Below are 21,119 nucleotides of genomic sequence, written 5' to 3'. Positions count from 1 at the left end.
AAATATGGTCTGTCTGACTAAGTAATTGCCATTAAGCACATACTTAGTGAATGTAATAAATACAATCATCAATGTAGAGCAAGAAAATTGTTTATTCTGAATGCTGTGAAGTTTGAATTACTGGTACGTATAATGTAGTGATAGGACTTGATTTAAAATACAGTATAACTTCGATGAACTAATTGGGGGAAGGGCTCGTCCATTAGAGACAATTGTCAGTTACATCAAACTTCTTTGTGGCCTAAAACACCCAAATACAGTACAAAATGTGTAAAATATTGTAAATATAAAATAAATACAAAATAAAAAAACTTTGAAACTACTGGAAACATTTTGAAGTTTCAATTCACCTTGGTGCTTGGCGGAGGATAATGGTGTGCATCTGTTCTCGTTCATGAGCCACGCTGTTACGTTTTTTTATTTTTTTTTACCTTCGTTAAGATGAGATGCCATTCAAAAGGGCCTTACAAAAAAAATCATATTGTTCCAAAAATAGTGTGGTCGAGATGCGTGAAAACTACTCGCTCCATTAAAAACAACAGCCATTGATATAAATAGGTAGATACAACATGCGTGTTTTGTGTGCCTTTACATATGCGCCTTTACATTGGAAGGGACTCTCCCCTGATAAGATGGCCGCCACGGCTGTCCATACATTGTTTTGATGAGAAAATTGCCCCTGCCAACATGGCCATCACTAGGGCTTCACAATATTGGAAAAACATGCGAAATGCGATATGGGTGTTGACTATAGCGATATCGATAATGTCGCGGTATTTAACGTGTACCGAAAGAAATCTTCTTCACTCTTCTTATTTAATGAAAGAAGTACTTTTTTCATGTGGCAAAATAAGCGAGCTCAATGTGCTTTTAGCTAATTAATTGTAATTCCTCTTGATAATGTTCAACTGTTGGGTGGCGATACTATTTATGTTTGCATCTGACTAATCACACTCAGCATACAATTCCATACGGAAATCATTGCATTTCTTTGCGATATGCATATTGCATAGGCCATTATCGTATCGCGTTATCCATATTTTTTCGATATATTGTGCAGCCCTAGCCACAACATTTCGCGCTTTTTATGTTGCTCCAGTCTACTGTAAAGTCTGCTTAACTATGACAAGAGAGCAAGCCGGAAACACATGACCAGCGCTGTTTACTGCCGTTGTGGCAAATTACAACCTGTTCTGGAACTAATAAGACTTTGAAAAGAACTGTGCAAATGGCCGTTTTGAGTGGACTGAACACTTTTTCTACCCATTGAATCCAGGGTTCCTGTTCTCATACTCCCTCAGGATTCCTACGCGTCCGGGAAAAACTGGAATATGATTGACAAAAATTTCCAGCCATGGAAAATGAGAAAAAAAAGTCAAATGTTGTGGACAAGCTTGAGAGAGCTTGAAAAATATGTTTTCCTCCCTCTGGTTCTATCTACTTTGTGGACAGTTGTGCTGCTCAGTGTTTCCATATGACTTTGTTGCTAGATTTATGACTTCAGACCCAAGTAAGGATGTATTTTCTCCCAAAAAGTGGCAGAACTGGTGGCTTTCAGTTCGAGAGTGTTGCTGTAGCGCTGTATATTAAGTGTGAGTTTTTTCTCACTCTCTCTGTCTCCTCTGTTGAGTGACAGAGAGCTGTAGTGGGCATGCCGTCAATTTTGGCTGTGCGCTCTGAGATGAAATACTTTTCTGGTTTCAGTAGAGGCGTCGCAACCATGATGATGGCTTTGAGATTTGTGACAATTGACAGGTAACAGGTAGTCTTAGTGAGCCACGATTCAGTCAATATTTTGTGCTTGCTCCATTGTCCGACAACAGAAACAGAAAATAGTGTTTGTAAATGAGAAAAACTTCTTAAGCAATTATATTCATTTAGATATTAACCTCCAAGTATTTTATCTCATTGTAAAAATAAAAAAAAAAATCCACAAAAAAAAAAATAAATAAATGAGTAAAATACTCGGACCATAAATAAAGACGGCGATTACACCACGCGGATGGAGGAAACGAAAGTCATATCGCCGCACTTCTGCAATACTCAAACAAAAGTTGCGTTCAAGAGCGGCCGTGAACCTTTGTTTTTATTTGTATTTACTATTTTCACCGCTTTAAATTGACTAAAATTGTGTAAAAACATAGGTCTCTGTCGGACAGCGACAATATACATAAATATACAGACATGATCAAAACCTTAAGACCAGTTGAAAAATTGATAGAATTTACCTTTTGCACATTTTGATCTTAATGAGGTTTTAAGTAGAATTACAATATGCAAGAAGGGGGAGTGTGACAAAAAGCATTTTGAAAAAGTAATTTTTTGAAAACAATCAAACTGAAATAGTTTATCAGCTGATTAAAAGTTTAAGACCATCGCTCAAAAAATAACACAAAACTCCCCAAACCAAAAGAAAAATGTTCTCAGTAGGGCACAGTAATGAGTAGCTCCACCGTTCTTGTGAATCACTTCAAAAATTCGTTTGGTCATGCTTGATGCAAGTGTTTCCAGGAAGCAAGTGAGTACATTGCTCCAAGTGGTGAAGGGCATCACGAAGGGAATCACCTGTCTGGAACTGATGGCCGTTTTCATCAACTTCCCTTGCCATCCCACCCCCAAATGTTCTCTATGGGATTTAAATCAGGGGAACATGCAGGATGGTCCAAAAGAGTGATTTTTGTTCGTCTGAAGAAGTCCTTCGTCAGGCGAGCATAATGAACTGCAGCATTGTCCTGTCGAAAGACCCAGCTGTTACAAGCGTGGTCGATATATATCGTCATCCATATTATTATCAATCTTGCTTTCGCGATGTGCAATTTTAGATTGAGTATTTATACTGCCTCGAAAACTAAAGAAGATCAAGTCCGCAAAGTAGGAGGAAGTGATGTAATCCTCATTCGACAAATCGGTGTGCATAGACGACAAGCAGGAGGAAGTGATAAACCTTAATTTGGCGAATCAGCTGACAGGACGCAGTCACGTGACTCTGTTAGCAGCCAAGTAAACGTGTTTAAAAAATGGAGGAGTGTCCTGTCTCAACAGGTAAATTCATAGCAAAGCGCAAGGCCATGTCACTAGCCTGTAAATGTTTTGGAGTTAGCAAGACTGACGTCGGTGGGAATACAAAAATACATGTGTATTGAAATACAAATGTGCAAAATGCTGATTTTAGCAAATTTTCAACTGGTCTTAAGATTTTGATCAGGTCTGTATATAAATATATATAATTTAATATTTTATCTGTACTTTGCGGTGGACATTCCGGTTATTTATTATTGATGTTGACTTATTGCTGAGCTATCCCTGTTGTATTGAGCAACAAGGACAAAGCTGCACATTCCGGGTTCGTCTCAGAAACGTCTTACCTATGATGTTGCTGAAGAATACTTGGATTCTATACATGCTGCAGGCATACATAGTATACCTCTCCTTTTCCTTGTCTGTACACATGCTTTCACAACTGCCGTAACATTCATAATGCATTAAATACAGACATATTTACACTATGTGGAGCTGCTGTAACTTGATGGCAGTAATAATTTCATTCACTGTTAACATAAAACTATTTAATAGAATCCCCATCGTTTTCCTGTGTGATCGCTTGCAGCTTCTTATTTTCTAATTTGATGTGATTTGCAAATTTAATGTAGTTTTAGGAAACGTATAGCAGTAACAATTTTCAACACCTCTTATGTCTGCTGCAATTTTGATTCTTCCGTAATAATATCCCTCCAATAGTTGTAACTCGTCTTAAAATTCTCTTGGCAATTCATTCAGTGTTACCATGGCAACTCTACGTCCCTGTCATCCGCCTGCATAGATCCTTACTCAGGTAGCCATGGTTACAATGTCTTTTCATTCTCCAGTGATGCTTTTTCAGGGAACAACGCACAGCAATACTTCTGACAATAGTGTTGACATTGAAATTGTGCAAAATAATTTGTACACTATTATTAAATGCCTGTTTCCACTTTTACCCTCACGCAAAAGTGAACTTTATGAAAATATTATGGTTTTTAGTCTTTTCTTGAGCTGTTCTCTTATAGTGTTTAATTGATTATTGCACTCACGCTGTGGACACTTGGGGTTTAAAGGAGGGCTGGACTGTGCAGAGGTCGAAAATCACTGTTGCCAAGCAACTGTTGATGTTCATACAGCAATCATCTTATTACTTCATAAATTATTGATCAGTAAATACATGACAACTCCAGTGCTTTGACCAAACACGACACTTTAGTGCACTCAGTATCATTTTCTGTTATGAAACATTAAACATGGTAATGTCTAAAATTTTTGCAACACCAAGTTGACTGATTACACTGTACACTGCTCTTCAGTCTAGTTTTACACTCTTGCTTAGTTCATCCTGTGTCACCATCATTAGTTCTATCCTTTCCTCTATTCTCTGAAGTGCAGAGCTGCCTTAGGCTTTTAGGGTGCTTTGCATTATATTTATATCATGTATGCAAGACCGGTTAATAATAGAAAAGAGAGGAATGTTAAAATAATCACATGAATAAATCATTAGTACTACATGTGAATTTAACCCTACAAGGCAATGCTACAATTGACTCTGACGGGACAAGCCGTATGTCCCAACAACAATGCATTGTCATAGAAATGGTATTGTTGATTTTTGTGCTGAAAATTAAAAGCCTTTAAATTTACTTGTGCTAGATGTAAAGTTGTGCTGCTGCCAGCACTACTAACTAAGCACACCTCTGCAAATAACACCTTAAGTTTGCAGTGCATCCGGAAAGTACTCACAGTACTTCACTCTTTCCACATTTTACTATGTTACAGCATCATTCCAAAATGTAATTAATTAATTTTCCCACTCAGTTATACACATTACGCCCCATAATGACAATATGACAAAAAGCCTTTCGTTTTGTTTTTGTTTTAAATTACTGCAAATTTAAAAAACGATAAGATATTGCGTTCATAAGTATTCACAGCCTTTGCCACAAAGCTCAGAATTGGGCTCAGGTTCAGATCTTCTGACCATCCTTGAGAATTTCCTACACCTTAATTAGAGATCCCTTGTGATAAATTCAGTTGATTGGACATGATTTGGGAGGGCACACACATCTATATATAAGGTCCCACAGTTGGAAGGAAACGAGGTATCACTATCATCACCTGACCAATGCAATCTGTGTAGTGAAGCAAGCATTGTGGTGACAGCATCATGCAGTGGGGATGTTTTTTCTGCGGTAGAAACTGGGAGACTAGTCAGGATTGAGAGAAAGGTAATGCAGAAATGTGTAGAGACTGGATGAAAACCTGAAAACACAGTCAAGACAAATAAGGAGTGGCTTGAGGACAACTCTGTGAATGTCCTTGAGTGGCCCAGCCAAAATTCCAGACTTTGATCCACTTGAACTTCTCTGGAGAGATTTGAACATTCCTGTGCACCGACGCTCTCCATCCAACCTGATGGCCTTTGAGAGGTGCTGCAAAGACGAACAGAGGAAACGGCCCAAAGACAGCTTGTGGCAAATCCGTTTTGATTTAAAAAGATGCCAGTGGATCAAATGAAACACATTAGAATCATTTCAAAATATATCGAGATGCGGACAATTTTATTGGAGCGATACAGTATATCTTTAAAGAAAAGGCCAAGTTTACTGTACTGACAAGTTAATTAAATTAATGTATGTAAAATGATGAAGTTCATTGCATCATACCCGCTTGAACTGAGCCAGATCATATCGAATCATAATACCACTGAATTAAACCGAATCGAATCATTCCACTTTAAAATTGAACTGTTCCTGAATTGTATCTTACCCGATATGTATCAAGATACGTATCGAATTGCCTTTTATAGGAGAGATTCACACTCTTTATATATGCACTGTATATATGCGTATTGCTCATTTCCAGGAGGCGTTTTTAAAGTTGTTAGTTTTGTATTGATTTCTCCAAAACAAATTGATAGTATATTTGAAAATCATTCATATCATTTTTCCTGATTAAAAAAAAAAAAAATACAGAAATTGTATGAGTGTGTTAGTGAAAAATTGACCATCCCGGCTGGATCATCCCTTTAACCCATTAAAGGGGAAATATATATAGTTTTTTTTCAAGAATATGTTCTATGCAGGCCCACTAGTTGAAACGAAGCAATATTAATATGAAATATGAGTTCAACAGTAAAATCCACACGTTTTTAGCCATCTCAGGGGAGGCCATTTTGTCACTTCTGTCGACTGAAAATGACATCACAACTGCTCAGAGCTTAGATAACGACCAATCACGGCTCACCTGTTTTCTGAAACTGAGCTATGATTGGTCGATATCTGAGCACTGGGGGTGTGTGGTGTCATTTTCAGTCGACAGAAGTGACAAAATGGCCTCCCCTGAGATGGCTAAAAACAGGTGGATTTTGCTGTTTAACTCATATTCCAGAAACACAATATTATGAATCAGAATGATGAAAATAGTCGAACAAAGGCAATGTTCCTCAATGTACAAGTGCAAGGAATTTAGGGATTTCATCATTTGCAGTCCATAATGTCAACATAAGGTTCACAGAATCTGGAGAAATCACTTCATGTAAGTGGCAAGGCCGAAAACCAACACTGAATGCCCGTGGCCTTCGATCCCTCAGACGGCACTGCATCAAAAACTGCCAAATGTATATTTTACGCAAGTATACATTCATATATATTGATTAGATAGATTTCACTGTGTTTGGATGGATACAAGTGCATAGATATCTATCCCTTGAGGCTACTCTTTCTTGGTCCAGCAATGCCAAGTGGGCTTCAAAGCAGCGTCCTGCTGTGGAGATGCATTTGGTTTGATGATGTTTATGAGGTGTCCTCTGACTTCAAAATGAGGAAATGCCAAAATGTCTGGACCAGGAGGGTTTGAAACACAACAAATTGTTTGTAGAGTCATCTCAGGTGCTAAAACAAGTCTCTTTATCACAGATCTGGACTTTCCTGAGTATTAACAGGTCTTCATCAAGCGGAGAAGTTGAGGTCCCGTAATGGTGCATCTAACAGAAATGATGTGGAGGTCTGGGCTGTGGTGGGGTTCTTGGAGATGAGGAGACATGGTTACCTGCTTTTTACTGAATGAAACAAAATTTGATTGATTTATGTCCAACCTTGATTGACTGTTAATGTGCTGTAAATGTATGACTCCAAATAGGCGAGCCACAGCTCCATTGCAAATTCTTTTAGTCAGTTCATCAAGCTTCATCAACGTGAATGACTGTTCTTGTCTTTCCACAGGGATGTCTGAATCTGAGCAGTTTCTGAAGGGAACATCACAGATCAAGATCCTCCCTCCTGAAGACATTGAAGGCATGAGAGGGGTGTGCAAGGTAACATTTAACTCACTCATTCCCAGAGACATATATATGTCTTTTCACAGTCCAGCCATTCAATTCCCAGGAATTTATTTATATATTTTTTTCAAATTTTTTCAAACGTTAGGGAAAAAGATGGTCTGAAAATGCCTGGTACTGATGTTCCTTTGTGTTGCATATACGTACAGGCCTTGCAATGATTTCACGTTCATTCATTATGCATTGGGACTGTCATTTGCAGCTGGCACGAGAAGTCCTGGATATCGCAGCTGTAATGGTGAAACCTGGTGTTACAACAGAAGAAATTGACCATGCAGTACATCTGGTATATACACACACCCACACACACAGTTGTATAAAATACACACTTTAATATTCATTTTCTATTACAATGAAGAAAACCAATGTACCAGATAAATCACTCTAATGCCATTCACTGGTTAGTGCCCCAAAGGGGCATAGTTACGTGGTAGCTGGAGAAGTCTATGATTAAATGACTATGGTAACTGTAACACAGTTTTCAAACTTGAGGCCTGGGGCCCAGATCCAGCCTACATCATCATTTTTTATTGCCGCTTAGTGATGGGCATGACAGTTCTTTTAACCCATTAAGGACGGGAGCGCATAACCGCGTTTCTACCACTAGAGCCGGGAGCACTGTTGCGTCTTTCTACCTTTAAAGCTGGGAGAGCGGATACGTCACTGTCTTTTTTTAATCCAATCTCCGTCTCTTAGCCAATTTAATGCATCAGAATATACACGTGACTGTGTCGCAAGACCGCGGAGGATGTTGTGGAATTTTTTCGAGCCGTAGGTACGGTAATGGCGGAGCCGTCGATCGCCCAGAGCTCTGATAACTAACGGCAGTGATATATAGACGACGCGCACGACCAGTGGAACCAGTGGAACCAGTCGAACGTGCTATGATATGGTTTTTAGACAATGACGATATATTGACGTCGTTGTAACAGAATAGAGGATGGTAATCACCACTCAATTTGTTTTTTAATTAAAATAGTGCTTCTCTTGCACTGAGACATTATTTTTACATCTTTGATTGAAACAGTAAATAATAATAAATGATAATTCTGCCTGTGTGAAAGCCACATGTCTAAGATCTTTAATTCTTTTGGAATTATGTTTCTGTCTGTTACAGGGCCTGAGATATTAATCATTTTGTAAGTGTTGGATTTATGGAAAAACTTCAGGTTTTCAAGGGTAATTCCAAAGCCGACCTTAGGTTTTGGGGAGCTGTTGAGAGAGGCGCTTTAGTTCTTAATGGGTTAAATGAACTGAATCATTAGAATTAGTTCATCAAAAAGAATCGTGCAACAGATTCGCTCATGGAATCGTTACTCCCCAATAGGGCCCGTGCGTTATCGCTGACGTGACTACCGAGGTAGCCGCCATGTTGGAAGCGCATATAGGCAACGTGACACGTTGTCACACGCAAAATGATCTCACTGTGTTTCTCGCTTGATTTAGACGGCCGAAATATACGAACATGGTGAAGCGTTGCTGTGTTAGGGGGTGCAGAAGTGGAGATGAGAAAATGAACTGAGAAAACAACGAATCACTTGACGAAGTGATCCATTCACTCACGTCCACTGAAAAGATTTGTTCTTTTTTAATGAATTGTTCCCGAACGACCAAACACTATTTTGGCCCACTAAAGCCAATCATGTGCGTCAACTTAATGTCTCTTGCTAATAATTAAAATAGAAAACTGTTTTAGCTCTAGACATTGCAAGCACTTTGTTGGTACCAAACCCTGTTTTAAAATAATTTGAACAACAATTGAATACAGTAGTTTCCTTGATATTCAGTCTCTAATATGTGTGACCTATATCTTTGCTGCTGTAACACTGAAAATTTCCCCACTGTGGGATCAATAAAGGCCTTCTTATCTTCTTATCCTATCTTATATAATGAGGCAATTGCAGTCATGACCTCTGAGGGAAAATCATATCTACAATGTGGCCTGTGATAAAAACACATTTGACACGCATGACCTCCAAGATATTTGATTTTGTCTCACTTAATTGTATCCATATTTGTCTGCTCAGGCTTGTACTGCAAGAAACTGCTACCCTTCTCCTCTAAACTATTACAACTTTCCCAAATCCTGCTGCACATCTGTCAATGAAGTAATCTGCCATGGAATCCCGGACAGAAGACCACTACAAGATGGCGATATACTTAATGGTATGCTTGATTGGCTTTTGAGCGTTTTCTGCACCTATTCGTACTCACCTATTATACAATTTAAATCAATCTAATCAATTCACACAACATAAAAGACATCAACAAAATCAAAAGATTAATGTATATCTTATTATATTGGTATACAAATAGGTTATTCATAGAGGCATATATCTCAAATAAATACAAAAATAGCACTCCTCTTTACATTTGTTGAACTAATTGTATGTAGGAGCGTGATGTTTAGACCGATTCAATATACACATGATAAAAAGAAAAAAATGGAAAATACGAAGACGTGCCCCTTTATATACGTGTATAGATAATCTTATTCATAAACTAAACCGAGTGACCCTAAAATAGCGCTGTTTCTCATGTTTATACCTGATTTATGTATTTTTGTATTACTGTACTACCTTTTTTAAATCTCTTGTTAAACCCCATAAGCGACTCACACGGAACTCGTTCGTAAAATGAGGACTCCCTGTATTTATGACCTCGGTAAATGCAACCAGTGAGAAACAAGCTTGTTTATCACCAAATAGTTTATGCTCGTTTAACTTAGATCTGAAGTTGTAGTTTGTGTCACAATTGCTAACCAGTCTGTCGCAATTCTCAAGCTCTCTCAACTTTTGGACGATGTCATTTAGCAAGGAGGCTTATTTATATCAGGCAAGGCAGGCTTATTTAAGGAGTACCTTTCGGCTCTGTTCTCCCTCCAAAAAAGCTATGAAGACAAACACACTGCTCTGCCTCTGCCTGCAGGAGAGCTGTGCGCAGCGAAGGAGACATGTCTGTGGGTGCATGTCACACTCATTACATCACGCAAAAAAAAAAAACTAACGTGTAAGATAAAACTAACCTACTATTGTTCTATTTGGCACAATATTTAAACATTTTCATTATTTCATAGCTTTGTGAACTTAAATGTTTGCATAAAACCGATCTTTTACACCTGATACCGGATCAGCTGAAAATCACCTGAATGGCCCCGTTTTCCAATCACGTGATCGGGACATCCCTAATTAATACTTTTCAGGGGTAAATGTGTACTGACGACATATTAAATATAATTCAGTTGGGTAGAAAACGCGTACCTGTCTGTGGTCTTCAGTATTTTTGTGTTTTGGAACATTGTCCCTCTGCGACCCTGGCTGACATCCCTCACGTGAAAGCATCTGATTATCCTTTTTCATGCATTTACAGAGAAGCACACTGCTCTCCTTGTCGTGTTGGTTGTTGTTTCAGCGTGCCAGTCACTCATCCTGAATCGGGGGTTTTTCTGTAAGAAACGGGGAGAATCCAAAGTTGTTATTGCGCAGTTTGAGGTCAATGTTTTTGGATGCAGAAACTGGTGCAATATTTGCATATTGTTTCATTCTTGGGTTGCAGCAAAGGAGCTAGCATTGCTAATCCTTGCTACCATGCCCTCACCGGCAGATAAACAATCATTCATTCATTCTCTTCCGGTTATCCGAGGTCTGGTCACAGGGACAGCAACCTAAGCAGGGATTCCCAGACTTCCCTCTCCCAAGCTGCATCGTCCAGCTCCTGGTGGGGGATCCCGAGGCTTTCCCAAGCCAGCTTGAAAACAGTTTATCCAGCGTGTCCTAGGTCATCCTCGGGCCCTCCTCCCAGTGCGACACGCCCGGAACACCTCACCATGGAGGGTTCCAGGTGGCATCCTGACAAGATGCCCAAGCCAACTCATCTGTCTCCTCTCAATGTAGAGGAGCAGCGGCTCGACTCTGAGCCCCTCCCGGAAGACCAAGCTTCTCACCTTATCTCTAAGGGAGATCCCGGACACCCTGTGGAGTAAACTAATTTCGGCCGCTTGTATCTGGGATCTTATTCTTTCGATCACGACCCACAGTTTGTGACCATAGGTGAGGGTAGGAACGTAGATCGACCGGTAAATCGAGAGCTTCGCCTTCCAGTTCAGCTCTGTCTTCATCTTCCGGCTCAGCTCTGTCTTCACCACGACGGACCGATACAGAGTCCGCATGACTGCAGATGCTGCACTGATCCGCCTGTCGATCTCCCGCTCCATCCTCCCCTCACTCATGAACAAGATACTTGAACTCCCCCACTTGGGGCACGATGTCATTCCCTACCTGGAGAGGGTGATCCCCCTTTAATTGGAACACACCCTTTGGTCCCCCTTCTTAAAAACCGGAACCACCAACCTGGTCTGCCAATCCAGAGGCACTGTCCCCAATGTCCATGATGTTTCAGAGGCGTGTCAACGAGGACACCTCCACAACATCCAGACTTGCCACCGAGGAGTTTATTAACCACCTCGGTGACCTCAAACCCAGAGATAGGAAAGTCCACCTCAGAGACCCCAGACTCTGCTTCCTCATGGGAAGGCAATGGAATTGAGGCGGCCTTTGAAGTATTCTCTCCACCGATTCACAACGTCCCGTGTTCAGGTCAGCAGCACCCCTTCCCCGCTATATACAGTGTTGATGGTGCACTGCTTCCCCCTGCTGAGACGCCGGATGGTGGAACAGAATTTATTTGAAGCCGCCTATTCTCCATGTACTCGCCGAACTGCTCCCACGCTCGAGTTTTTGCCTCTGTGAGCACCAAGGCTGCATTCCGCCTAGCTAGTGTCCACCAACAGGTTCGGGGGTTGCCGCCACGACCGGCACCGACCATCTTACAGCCACAGCTCTGGTCGGTAGCTGCAACAATGGAGGCACGGAACATGGTCCACTCAATGTCTGCCACCTCCCCCGGGATGTGGATGAAGTTTTGCCGGAGGTGGGAGTTGAAACTCCTTCTGACAGAGGATTCTGCCAGACGTTCCCAGCAAACCTCCACAATACTTTTGGGTCTGCCAGGTCGGAGCAGCATCTTCCCCCACCTTCAGAGACAACACACCACCAGGTGGTGATCAGTTGACAGCTCCGCCCCTCTCTTCACCGTACCCAAAACATGCGACCGCAAATCCGATCACACAACTACAAAGTCGATCATCGAACTACGGCCTTGTGTGTCCTGGTGCCAAGTGCACATATGGACACCCTTATGTTTGAACTTGATGTCCATTATGGACAATCTGTGACGAGCACAGATGTCCAGTAACAGAACACTGTGAAGAATGGGCATGGGACTATGATGATAGTTGAATAAATACTGTTTTGAAACAATTGGATAATAGTTTTTATTCATGATTTTACTATTAATCAAAAATAATTGTGATTATTATTTTTTCCATAATCGCCCAGCCCTAGTTTGTGTGCACACTCAGCAAACTATAGTTTGAAGCATGCAGTTGCTGATGAGACACTATAGGCGACACGGCCACTGCTCCATTCAGGAACTCCAAACATGGGGGCAGTTTACGAGCCATTCAAATGAGGCGCTCTCTCGGGTTTCAGAAGTCAGGTGACTAGAAATTTTAGTGCTTTATTAAATGGTATGTTTTCCATTATTTATGAGGGGGCATTGTGGGACCATTTTGATACAGATTGTATTGACAATTACTCATGCTTAAAATGACCTGAGTGCTAAAGTAAAAGTAACAATCTAGGGCTGATTTTGTTTGTGTGACATACCTATTCAATTAAATAATCTATTTTCAAGGAGTATTCAATCATATGTTCTATGTTGATATACAGATGGTTTGATTTTTTTTTTTTGTAACATACCTACATCATGTAACTTGTTATAATCATAGGTTTTGGATAGGCGTGATACTGGTTTGGCCACTGTTTGCTGGTGTAGCTCACCATGGTCCAAGGAAAGCTCAGGGTGTTTGTGTAAATGCTCAGACACATGGAAAATCAGAGGGAACATTGCCAGTGGCCCAAACTTTTAGTTCAGTGGTCAGTGTTCTGCACTCCCAAACTGAAGACTTGGTGGCGGTGCCGGTATGATCCCCAAGAAGGGCGGATGCCGCAAAAGTAAAAACGCCACCACGCCACATGTTGAACGGTTGTCCAAGACTTTCCCTACCCCTCCCTTGGTCTCGACATAAACATTTGGGGGGGCATCACAACCGGCCGTTCGCCGCGGGCATCTAATGTGCTTCTCACGCCACTGATAGGGGCACAAGCTTTTGTGTGCATGTGTTCTCTCTGTATGATGAATGGCACTACTCGCATCCTGAAATGATGTCAGCAAGAGTCCAATTTGAACCTCTTTATGAATATTCTTACTTAATCAATGTCGTCCGTCAGACACTCCCCTCATGTTTTCTGATGGACTCACCTTCAAGTCATCAGCATGATACCATAAGACAAATGATGTCATTAACCTTTCACAGTGGTGCTCCTCCATTCATATTGCCTGCCCTCTATTTCTCGATAATTTCTTCAACTCCCAATTCCACCTCATCAACGAGGAAAACAGGTCTGTTATACCCGCTAACGATCACTTGGACCTACTGCTTCTTTTGTTACATGATCGAATCTGTTTTATGTCAATTCAATCACTGTAACATTCTGTCTTGTTCTCTCACACAGTGGACATCACCGTCTACCATAATGGTTTCCATGGCGACCTCAATGAGACCTTTTATGTTGGAGAAGTGGATGAAGGATCAAAGAAACTTGTTCAGACTACTTATGAATGCCTTATGCAAGCTATAGACTCTGGTAAGAGCTGGAATCTTCTTTTTCTTGCCTTTTCTTTTCACCTTATAATAGCCTACTTGGATTTACAGTCAATTTACCTGTGGACAAATTGTTGGTACCCCTCTGATTAAACACCACAATGGTCACTGAAATAACTTGACATTTCAACAAAGTAATAATAAATGTAAAAAATGACTGAAAATCTATGAAATCAGACTATGATTTTGAATTGGCATTCTACAGAATCATTTTAAAAACAAATTAATGAAACAGGCCTGTACTCCTCAAAAAGATTTTTAAAAAAAGATAGATAATATACCTACAGCAGGGGTGTCAAAGTCAAATGGATGGACGGCCAAATAAAAAAATTTGCAACAAGCCGAGGGCCGGACTGATAGAATGTTTTTTTTTTTAATTGGATCGGGTCCTTCGTGCCTGATGATGATGTCACGCTTTATATTTCTGTAATATATTTCTTTGCCTCTATGTTTGTCACCCCCCTGGCTGTTGTGTTTTTACGTTCAGAGTTACTCAATAAAAAATAAAGTAAAGTACATTAATGCTACTTTTGCGAGGCAGCTCGTACGTCACTTCTGCTTATGACCCGAGAAGAAGCCGCTGCCCGTCTTGTGAAACAAGATCAGTGGAACGTTTGCGTTTCTCCTGCCAAACTGGAAACAATTTTCTGGTTGACCCGGGCTGCAAGATTGTATGAACTATACATAATGTGAAATAAAACGGGGAGGATCATATGATTGGTATGATGGAGTGGCAAGGTATGGATGTGGGGGCTCCTGTCAGAGAACACAGGCCCGTATTCCACTTTACACGCCGAAAGAATAATCTAGCAACATCATCCAATGCACATTCATTAGTTAACAATATGCGTAAATATTACAATTCACTGTATTAAGCAATTAAACAGCCAGACACTACATACAATACACATTCACACGTTTCATCACTAGAATAGTTAGCATACTAGCCGAAATAACTAACTAGTGTTCATCAACGTGACATCGCTCACGAGAACATATCTAGTTATGTACAGCAGTTGCCTGACACGGACCTAAATTATTGAACTCACCTTTTAACGTTTACACACAACAACAAACATGGTGAAGCGGGCAATCTGCAACTACTGAGTTTGCTGGCACGAACAAACTCCTAGCTGTGTCGAAGGGAGAAAAAAAGAAAAGAAATGTCACTGCTATTAACATTTAGCGCTCGAGGAGCGTTCAATGCCTGCTCACAGTGTGGGACATCTCAGCACTACGTCGAAACTCAATGAATGTATCAAATGCCAACAATTACTAATAGTATTAGCAACGTGGGCTTTCTAACATGAAATATTTCTTAATAAAGCGTGTTTTACTTCGAATAACTTTTCACCACAATCCGATTCTGAAAGCCATGAAACAGTGACGTGAAGTCTTCAGTCGGCACATAGACGACCGAAGGACGATCCTCGCAAAAGCAGCGGTAATGTTCGTTATTTTATTTTATTTTTTATTTAGCAAACACAACAGGCAAACACAGATGCAAAGAAATTTATTACATAAATAGTGTAACGAATTGGGTTATCTGTGTTGTGGTCGAATTTGTGATTTGCCGGGTTATGTTGTTTCCGAGGTTAATGCGGGCGAGAGGAGCGGAGGACGAAGAGGAGAGCAGTTGCACTTTTTTGACTGAACGGTTGTCGTACTGTATTGGCGTCGGCTGTGGCCCACAGTAGCCGGTTGGACTAATAAAAACGTGATAATTATTAAACTACGTCTGTGTTCTTGGAAGACGCTACAATATATTTTAAAGCGTGATGTCATCGACAGACGCGACGGTCCCGATCACATCTGCTACCCACACCGGCTTGCTGCGGTCTGCGGGCCGGATCTAATAATAAAGCAATATCATCCCAGGGGCCGTAGAAAACCTTCCGCATCTGGCCCGCGGGCCTTGACTTTGACATGTTTGGCCTACAGGGACATGTTAAATGAAGATGTGTCATTTAATTAGCATTACAGGTGTGTTCAATCTTGTCGTCATTCTGCATATTGAAAGGGGGACAAGTAGTCATTGAATGTGTACGACACTGTACATGAACCACAGAAAGCGAATGAGAGTTGTCTCAGGAGATTAAGACCTGGATACACCAATTGTCAGACGTCGGTAAGTGTCGGGGCATCGGATTCCGGTGCTGATTGATATAGTGAACATCGGACCCCGTTAGGAAGCGTCTGATGGGCGTTTCTGCATGTTGCATCGGCGTCGTAAGTCGTGACCTTTGGTTACTCTGATTGGCTGTCAGTTAGCGAATCAGCGCACGGGTCAAGAACAGGAAGTGACAAATGCGCATAAACAGTGAGCACGCCTTTGCTGCCTTAATCTTCTGACAAGTGCAAGAGCGAGGGTTGACAATGTAAGTATTTCACAATACTGTGCGTGAGGGTTTGCTTCACGTGGGAGTTCATCGTGAGTGAATTGCTTCACGCGTGAGGGTTTGCTTCATCGTGAGCGAAAAGTATAGCTGAATGCATTGTTTACATTTTTATAATCCGCCCCCTGCCAATAGCTTTCTGGTTGGCTTTTCAACCATGAGGAATAGTGACTACCGCCGCCGATGGTATGGAGGGGTATTACATCTCAGGCATGCGCAGAAAATACTTTAAGGGTCAGCGTCGCTGGCTGTCATTGCGGTGTATTTTTCCAGCACGACGTGCCGACAGCCGACCCAACGCCACAGGGGTAAGCGTTGGTCACAGTTGGCTAACGTCGGATTGGTCTATCGAGGCCTTTAGAAAGAAAATGATACACAAGTATTAAGCGTTAATGGTAAAGGTTATAAATCTTCAAGCAGCTTAGTGTTGCTGTCACTACAGTAGCACATACTATCCACAGGACTGTAGCCAACCTCCCTGGATGTGGTTGACCAAGGAAAATGGAGGACAAATTGAAAACAGAGATAATATGAATGGTTACCAGAGAGCCCAGAACAACTTCCAAGGAAATTAAAGGTAAACACCAAGGTCAAAGTAAAACAGTGTCAGATTGCACCATCCTACATTGCTTTAGCCAAAGTGGACTTCATGGGAGAAAACCTAGGACACCACTGCTGAAAGCAAATCATAAAAGGCGAGAATTGAATATGCCTTAATAGATATCGACAACTCACAAAGATTCTTGGAGTATGTCCCATGGACGGCTGAGACAAAACTGGAGTTTATTGGAAAGACAAACTCTGCTCACAGACAAAAATAAAGCATACCAAGAAAAGAACACTGTCCCTTCTGTAAAACTGTTATCTTCTGGAGGTGCTTTGCTACGTTTGGCAGAGGGCGTCTTGAATATGTGTAGGGCTGTCACTAACGAATCTTTTCGATAATCCTTAGATTATTCTATCGACTATGTCAGGTAATCCTCCCCAGGGATTTGGGGGAAAATGTCTGATCTGTTATAAACACATCAGTTCGTTAAACTTGATGTACATTACCACCACAACACTCCCTGTAGTTAACATTTTCATATTAATTTCCATATAACCCAGGCTGTGGTGTCATGCTTGCCAGCTCGAGTGCCCCTCGCAACTGTTCATAGCTGTTACAATGGCCCACTGTCAGTGGCCGTGAGGAGGCTTTACTAAAGAAAAATAAGTAGCAGATCCAGGTGCGACTGTCATGCTCTCCTGCTCTTTATTTATTTTTCAGATGCATTTCCCACAAGAATCACGTCACTTTTACACTCCCACTCGATAACTGCTTAGTGATCTGTGCATGAGAGACAGGCTTTGCCCGCAGGGAGCAAGCGATGCTAAACTTTAACTTGCACGGAGGTGGGTTTCAGCTTCATTTGCAAAAAGAATACACTACAGTAGTTTACAAACACCATACAGTAAGTTTTAAGTAGGATATATTATATTAGGTAATGCGGGCGGTAGGGCGTTTTCCTATAGTAGTGCAATGTGAGCTCGTATACTTGCACGTCACGCTTGAATTCCTGTGTGGGTGTTTTCTCTCCATGCTACCCCAGATACGCTTTGCCGTTAAACATGGACAGTAGCTAAACATGATTCCAGGAGGCGGAACTATAGTTTGATTATTATTTATAGTTTTGAGGTAGAAATTTTTGTGTTGACCAATTTTTATTATATTTTTATATATCGTAACGAATTGGGTTATCTGTGTTGTGGTCGGATTTGTGTGTTGCTGAGTTGTGATGTTTCCGAGGTTCATGAATGCACTGTACGGCAAGTGAGTGGGGCAGCGGAGAAAGAAGAGCGCGAGCAGTTGTACTTGGATTAATAAAAATGTGATAATTAAACTGACGCCGTGTTCTGGAAGATGCTACAATATGATAAATCTCGCTGTTTAAATTGAACGTTTTTGCTCCCTCATCTAAGAAACATTCACAGTCGGATGATGCCGTGCATGTTAGACGTGCTAGCTGCAACATAGCCGCCAATCTCATGTAGCAATGTCGGCACACAACTTTCGGACTTATCCACGCATCTTTCCCCATCGGCAATGGGGAACAGAAAAGCCCGAATGTTCCCAAACAGGAGACCGCAGTGTACGCGGGGACCTTCGAGCTCTGGCTCTTTTCTGGCTCTCTCTTTTGTGCCGCCACTCTCGTCTCCTGCACGGAACAGTCAGCGTCCGTGCGTAAGCTCGCACTAATAAGTGGACCGAACCGAACATGCCATACAGAAACGTATTAATACACAGAGTGTACCTTTACACCCCTATAAATAAGTAATAAAAATAGTATGATAAAGACAATTTGACTATCAATATACATCTATACAAAATAGTGTACTGTTGCTTTAAGACACTGGCTGGGGTCTTGCATCAGCCACACGTACGGAGCTGAAAGCGGGGAAGAGAACAAAGAGATAATTATGACCGAATACATAAATATTTTTGGAGACTTGGAAACATTCTACACGGTCGGGGATAAATAAAAGACTTATTTAATCGATCAACAACCGTTTTGATGAGTTTAAAGTTATCTTACCGTAACTTTCTTGTATGCTAGATGTGTGAATGTTAGTTAAATGTTACCATCGTAGCTCGGTGGAAATGATGTGTAGCAAGAGCACAATTAATTTCCTCCAAAAATGCGACTTATACTCCTTATATATGTTTTTTTCTTCTTCATTATGCATTTTATGGCTGGAGCGACTTATAGTACGGAAAATATGGTATTCGCTTCAGCCACAATACATTTGTTTTAAAAAAGGGGCTGATTTTCATTGATTAATTGGCAGTACATTTTTTTTTTACTTGTGTGAGTATTTTTATTTCCATTGTGGGTGTTTCTTTTATTAAGTGTCCTAACAAATTTGTCCTGGACTGTAGGTCACAGTTTGATTCATAATTTTGGTGTTTCATCTAAGGCCAAAAGTTATGTTATCTGTGTTTTGCTTAATTTGTCAACTTTATTCCACATTGGTTAATCAGCTCTCGTTCCATCCAAGCCAAGGAACGCCACACTGATTGTGCTTTCACATGCTCATGTTTTGGAATGTATCAGATGTGTGATGCAATATAGTGTAGTCGTGTGATCCTACCATTGTTGTCCTTTCAGTGAAGCCTGGCGTCCGCTACAGAGAGCTTGGTAACATAATCCAGAAGCACGCTCAGGCCAATGGCTTCTCTGTGGTGCGGAGCTACTGCGGCCACGGCATCCATAGACTTTTCCACACTGCTCCCAATGTGCCACATTATGCCAGTACGTAGCTCTGACAGTTAAGTAAATATCAGCTCCAGCTGCAGTTAACCTGCATTTGGGTATCTGAATGGTTTCTGCATTCTGCATTTTTTTCTCCCCAGAAAACAAAGCAGTTGGTGTTATGAAGCCGGGTCATGTATTTACCATTGAACCCATGATATGTGAAGGTGGGTCTTAATAACATATATAATATGTTAAAATGTGTGTGTGCGTGTGTGTGGGGGTGTGTGGGTGTGTGTGTGTGCGTGTATATATATATATATATATATATATATATATAATATATATAAAACATAAAAATGGAGATGTTTTTCACATGACATGACAGCGACGGTATGTATGTATATATATATGTATGTGTATATATATATATATGTATGTGTATATATGTGTGTATATATGTATATATATATGTGTATATATATGTATATATATGTATGTGTATATATGTATATATATGTATGTGTATATATGTATATATGTATATATATATATGTGTGTGTATATGTATATATATATATATATATATGTGTGTGTGTGTATATATATATATATATATATGTGTGTGTGTGTATATATATATATATATATATGTGTGTGTGTGTATATATATATATATATATATGTGTGTGTGTGTATATATATATATATATATATATATATATATATATATATATATATATATATATATATATATATATATATATATATATATATATATATATATATATATATATATATATATATGTGTGTGATATATATATATATCTATATAGTGTGTGTGTATGTATGTGTATTTCAGGAAGAGTGAATTCTGATTTTTATGACCGTTACATCTGAATCGAAATTGCAGTATTTGGTCACAAAAATCCCAATTCAGTCTTCCTGAAATCGTTCACCCTACCTTTGTGTTACCTGTGTTGTGCCCAACGCCTTGTGCATTCAATATCTCAGGTGGCTGGCAAGACGAGACCTGGCCCGACGGCTGGACAGCAGTCACCAGAGACGGGAAGCGCTCTGCTCAGTTTGAACACACCCTTCTGGTCACAGACACGGGCTGCGAGATCCTTACCCGTCGCCTCGAAGATAACGGTCAGGCTCATTTTCTGAGCCAAATGTAGGCTGGAGTGGAGCTCACGTACACGGAGGACTGGACTAAGCGGACGTATTGACATCCAGGATGTCATGTACACGCTCGCACGTTCAAACAAGAGAATACTGCTCCTTGGAGCTCAGTGTCTCGTGGCTCTCATGTTCTTTCAATTAAATATCAGCCCTCAAATGGA

General features: G+C 40.6%; 1 protein-coding gene across 1 annotated transcript in view; it reads left to right on the top strand.

Moving 5' to 3' along the window:
* Positions 1 to 21,119, top strand: part of metap1 (methionyl aminopeptidase 1) — a 27,210-nt gene extending 6,091 nt beyond the window's left edge. Inside the window, exons 5-11 of the mRNA XM_086049161.1 lie at positions 7,248 to 7,339; positions 7,566 to 7,649; positions 9,391 to 9,529; positions 13,999 to 14,130; positions 19,690 to 19,833; positions 19,935 to 20,000; positions 20,788 to 21,119. Coding sequence (XP_085905287.1) covers positions 7,248 to 7,339; positions 7,566 to 7,649; positions 9,391 to 9,529; positions 13,999 to 14,130; positions 19,690 to 19,833; positions 19,935 to 20,000; positions 20,788 to 20,954 — 824 coding nt within the window. The 3' untranslated portion in view covers positions 20,955 to 21,119. The remainder of the gene's footprint in view (positions 1 to 7,247; positions 7,340 to 7,565; positions 7,650 to 9,390; positions 9,530 to 13,998; positions 14,131 to 19,689; positions 19,834 to 19,934; positions 20,001 to 20,787) is intronic.

This window comes from Filicampus tigris, chromosome 13 (assembly GCF_054856515.1).
Source record: "Filicampus tigris isolate MCC_2025a chromosome 13, RoL_Ftig_1.0, whole genome shotgun sequence".
In the NCBI taxonomy this organism is placed as follows: domain Eukaryota; kingdom Metazoa; phylum Chordata; class Actinopteri; order Syngnathiformes; family Syngnathidae; genus Filicampus; species Filicampus tigris.
This window is presented reverse-complemented; position numbering and strand designations above follow the sequence as displayed.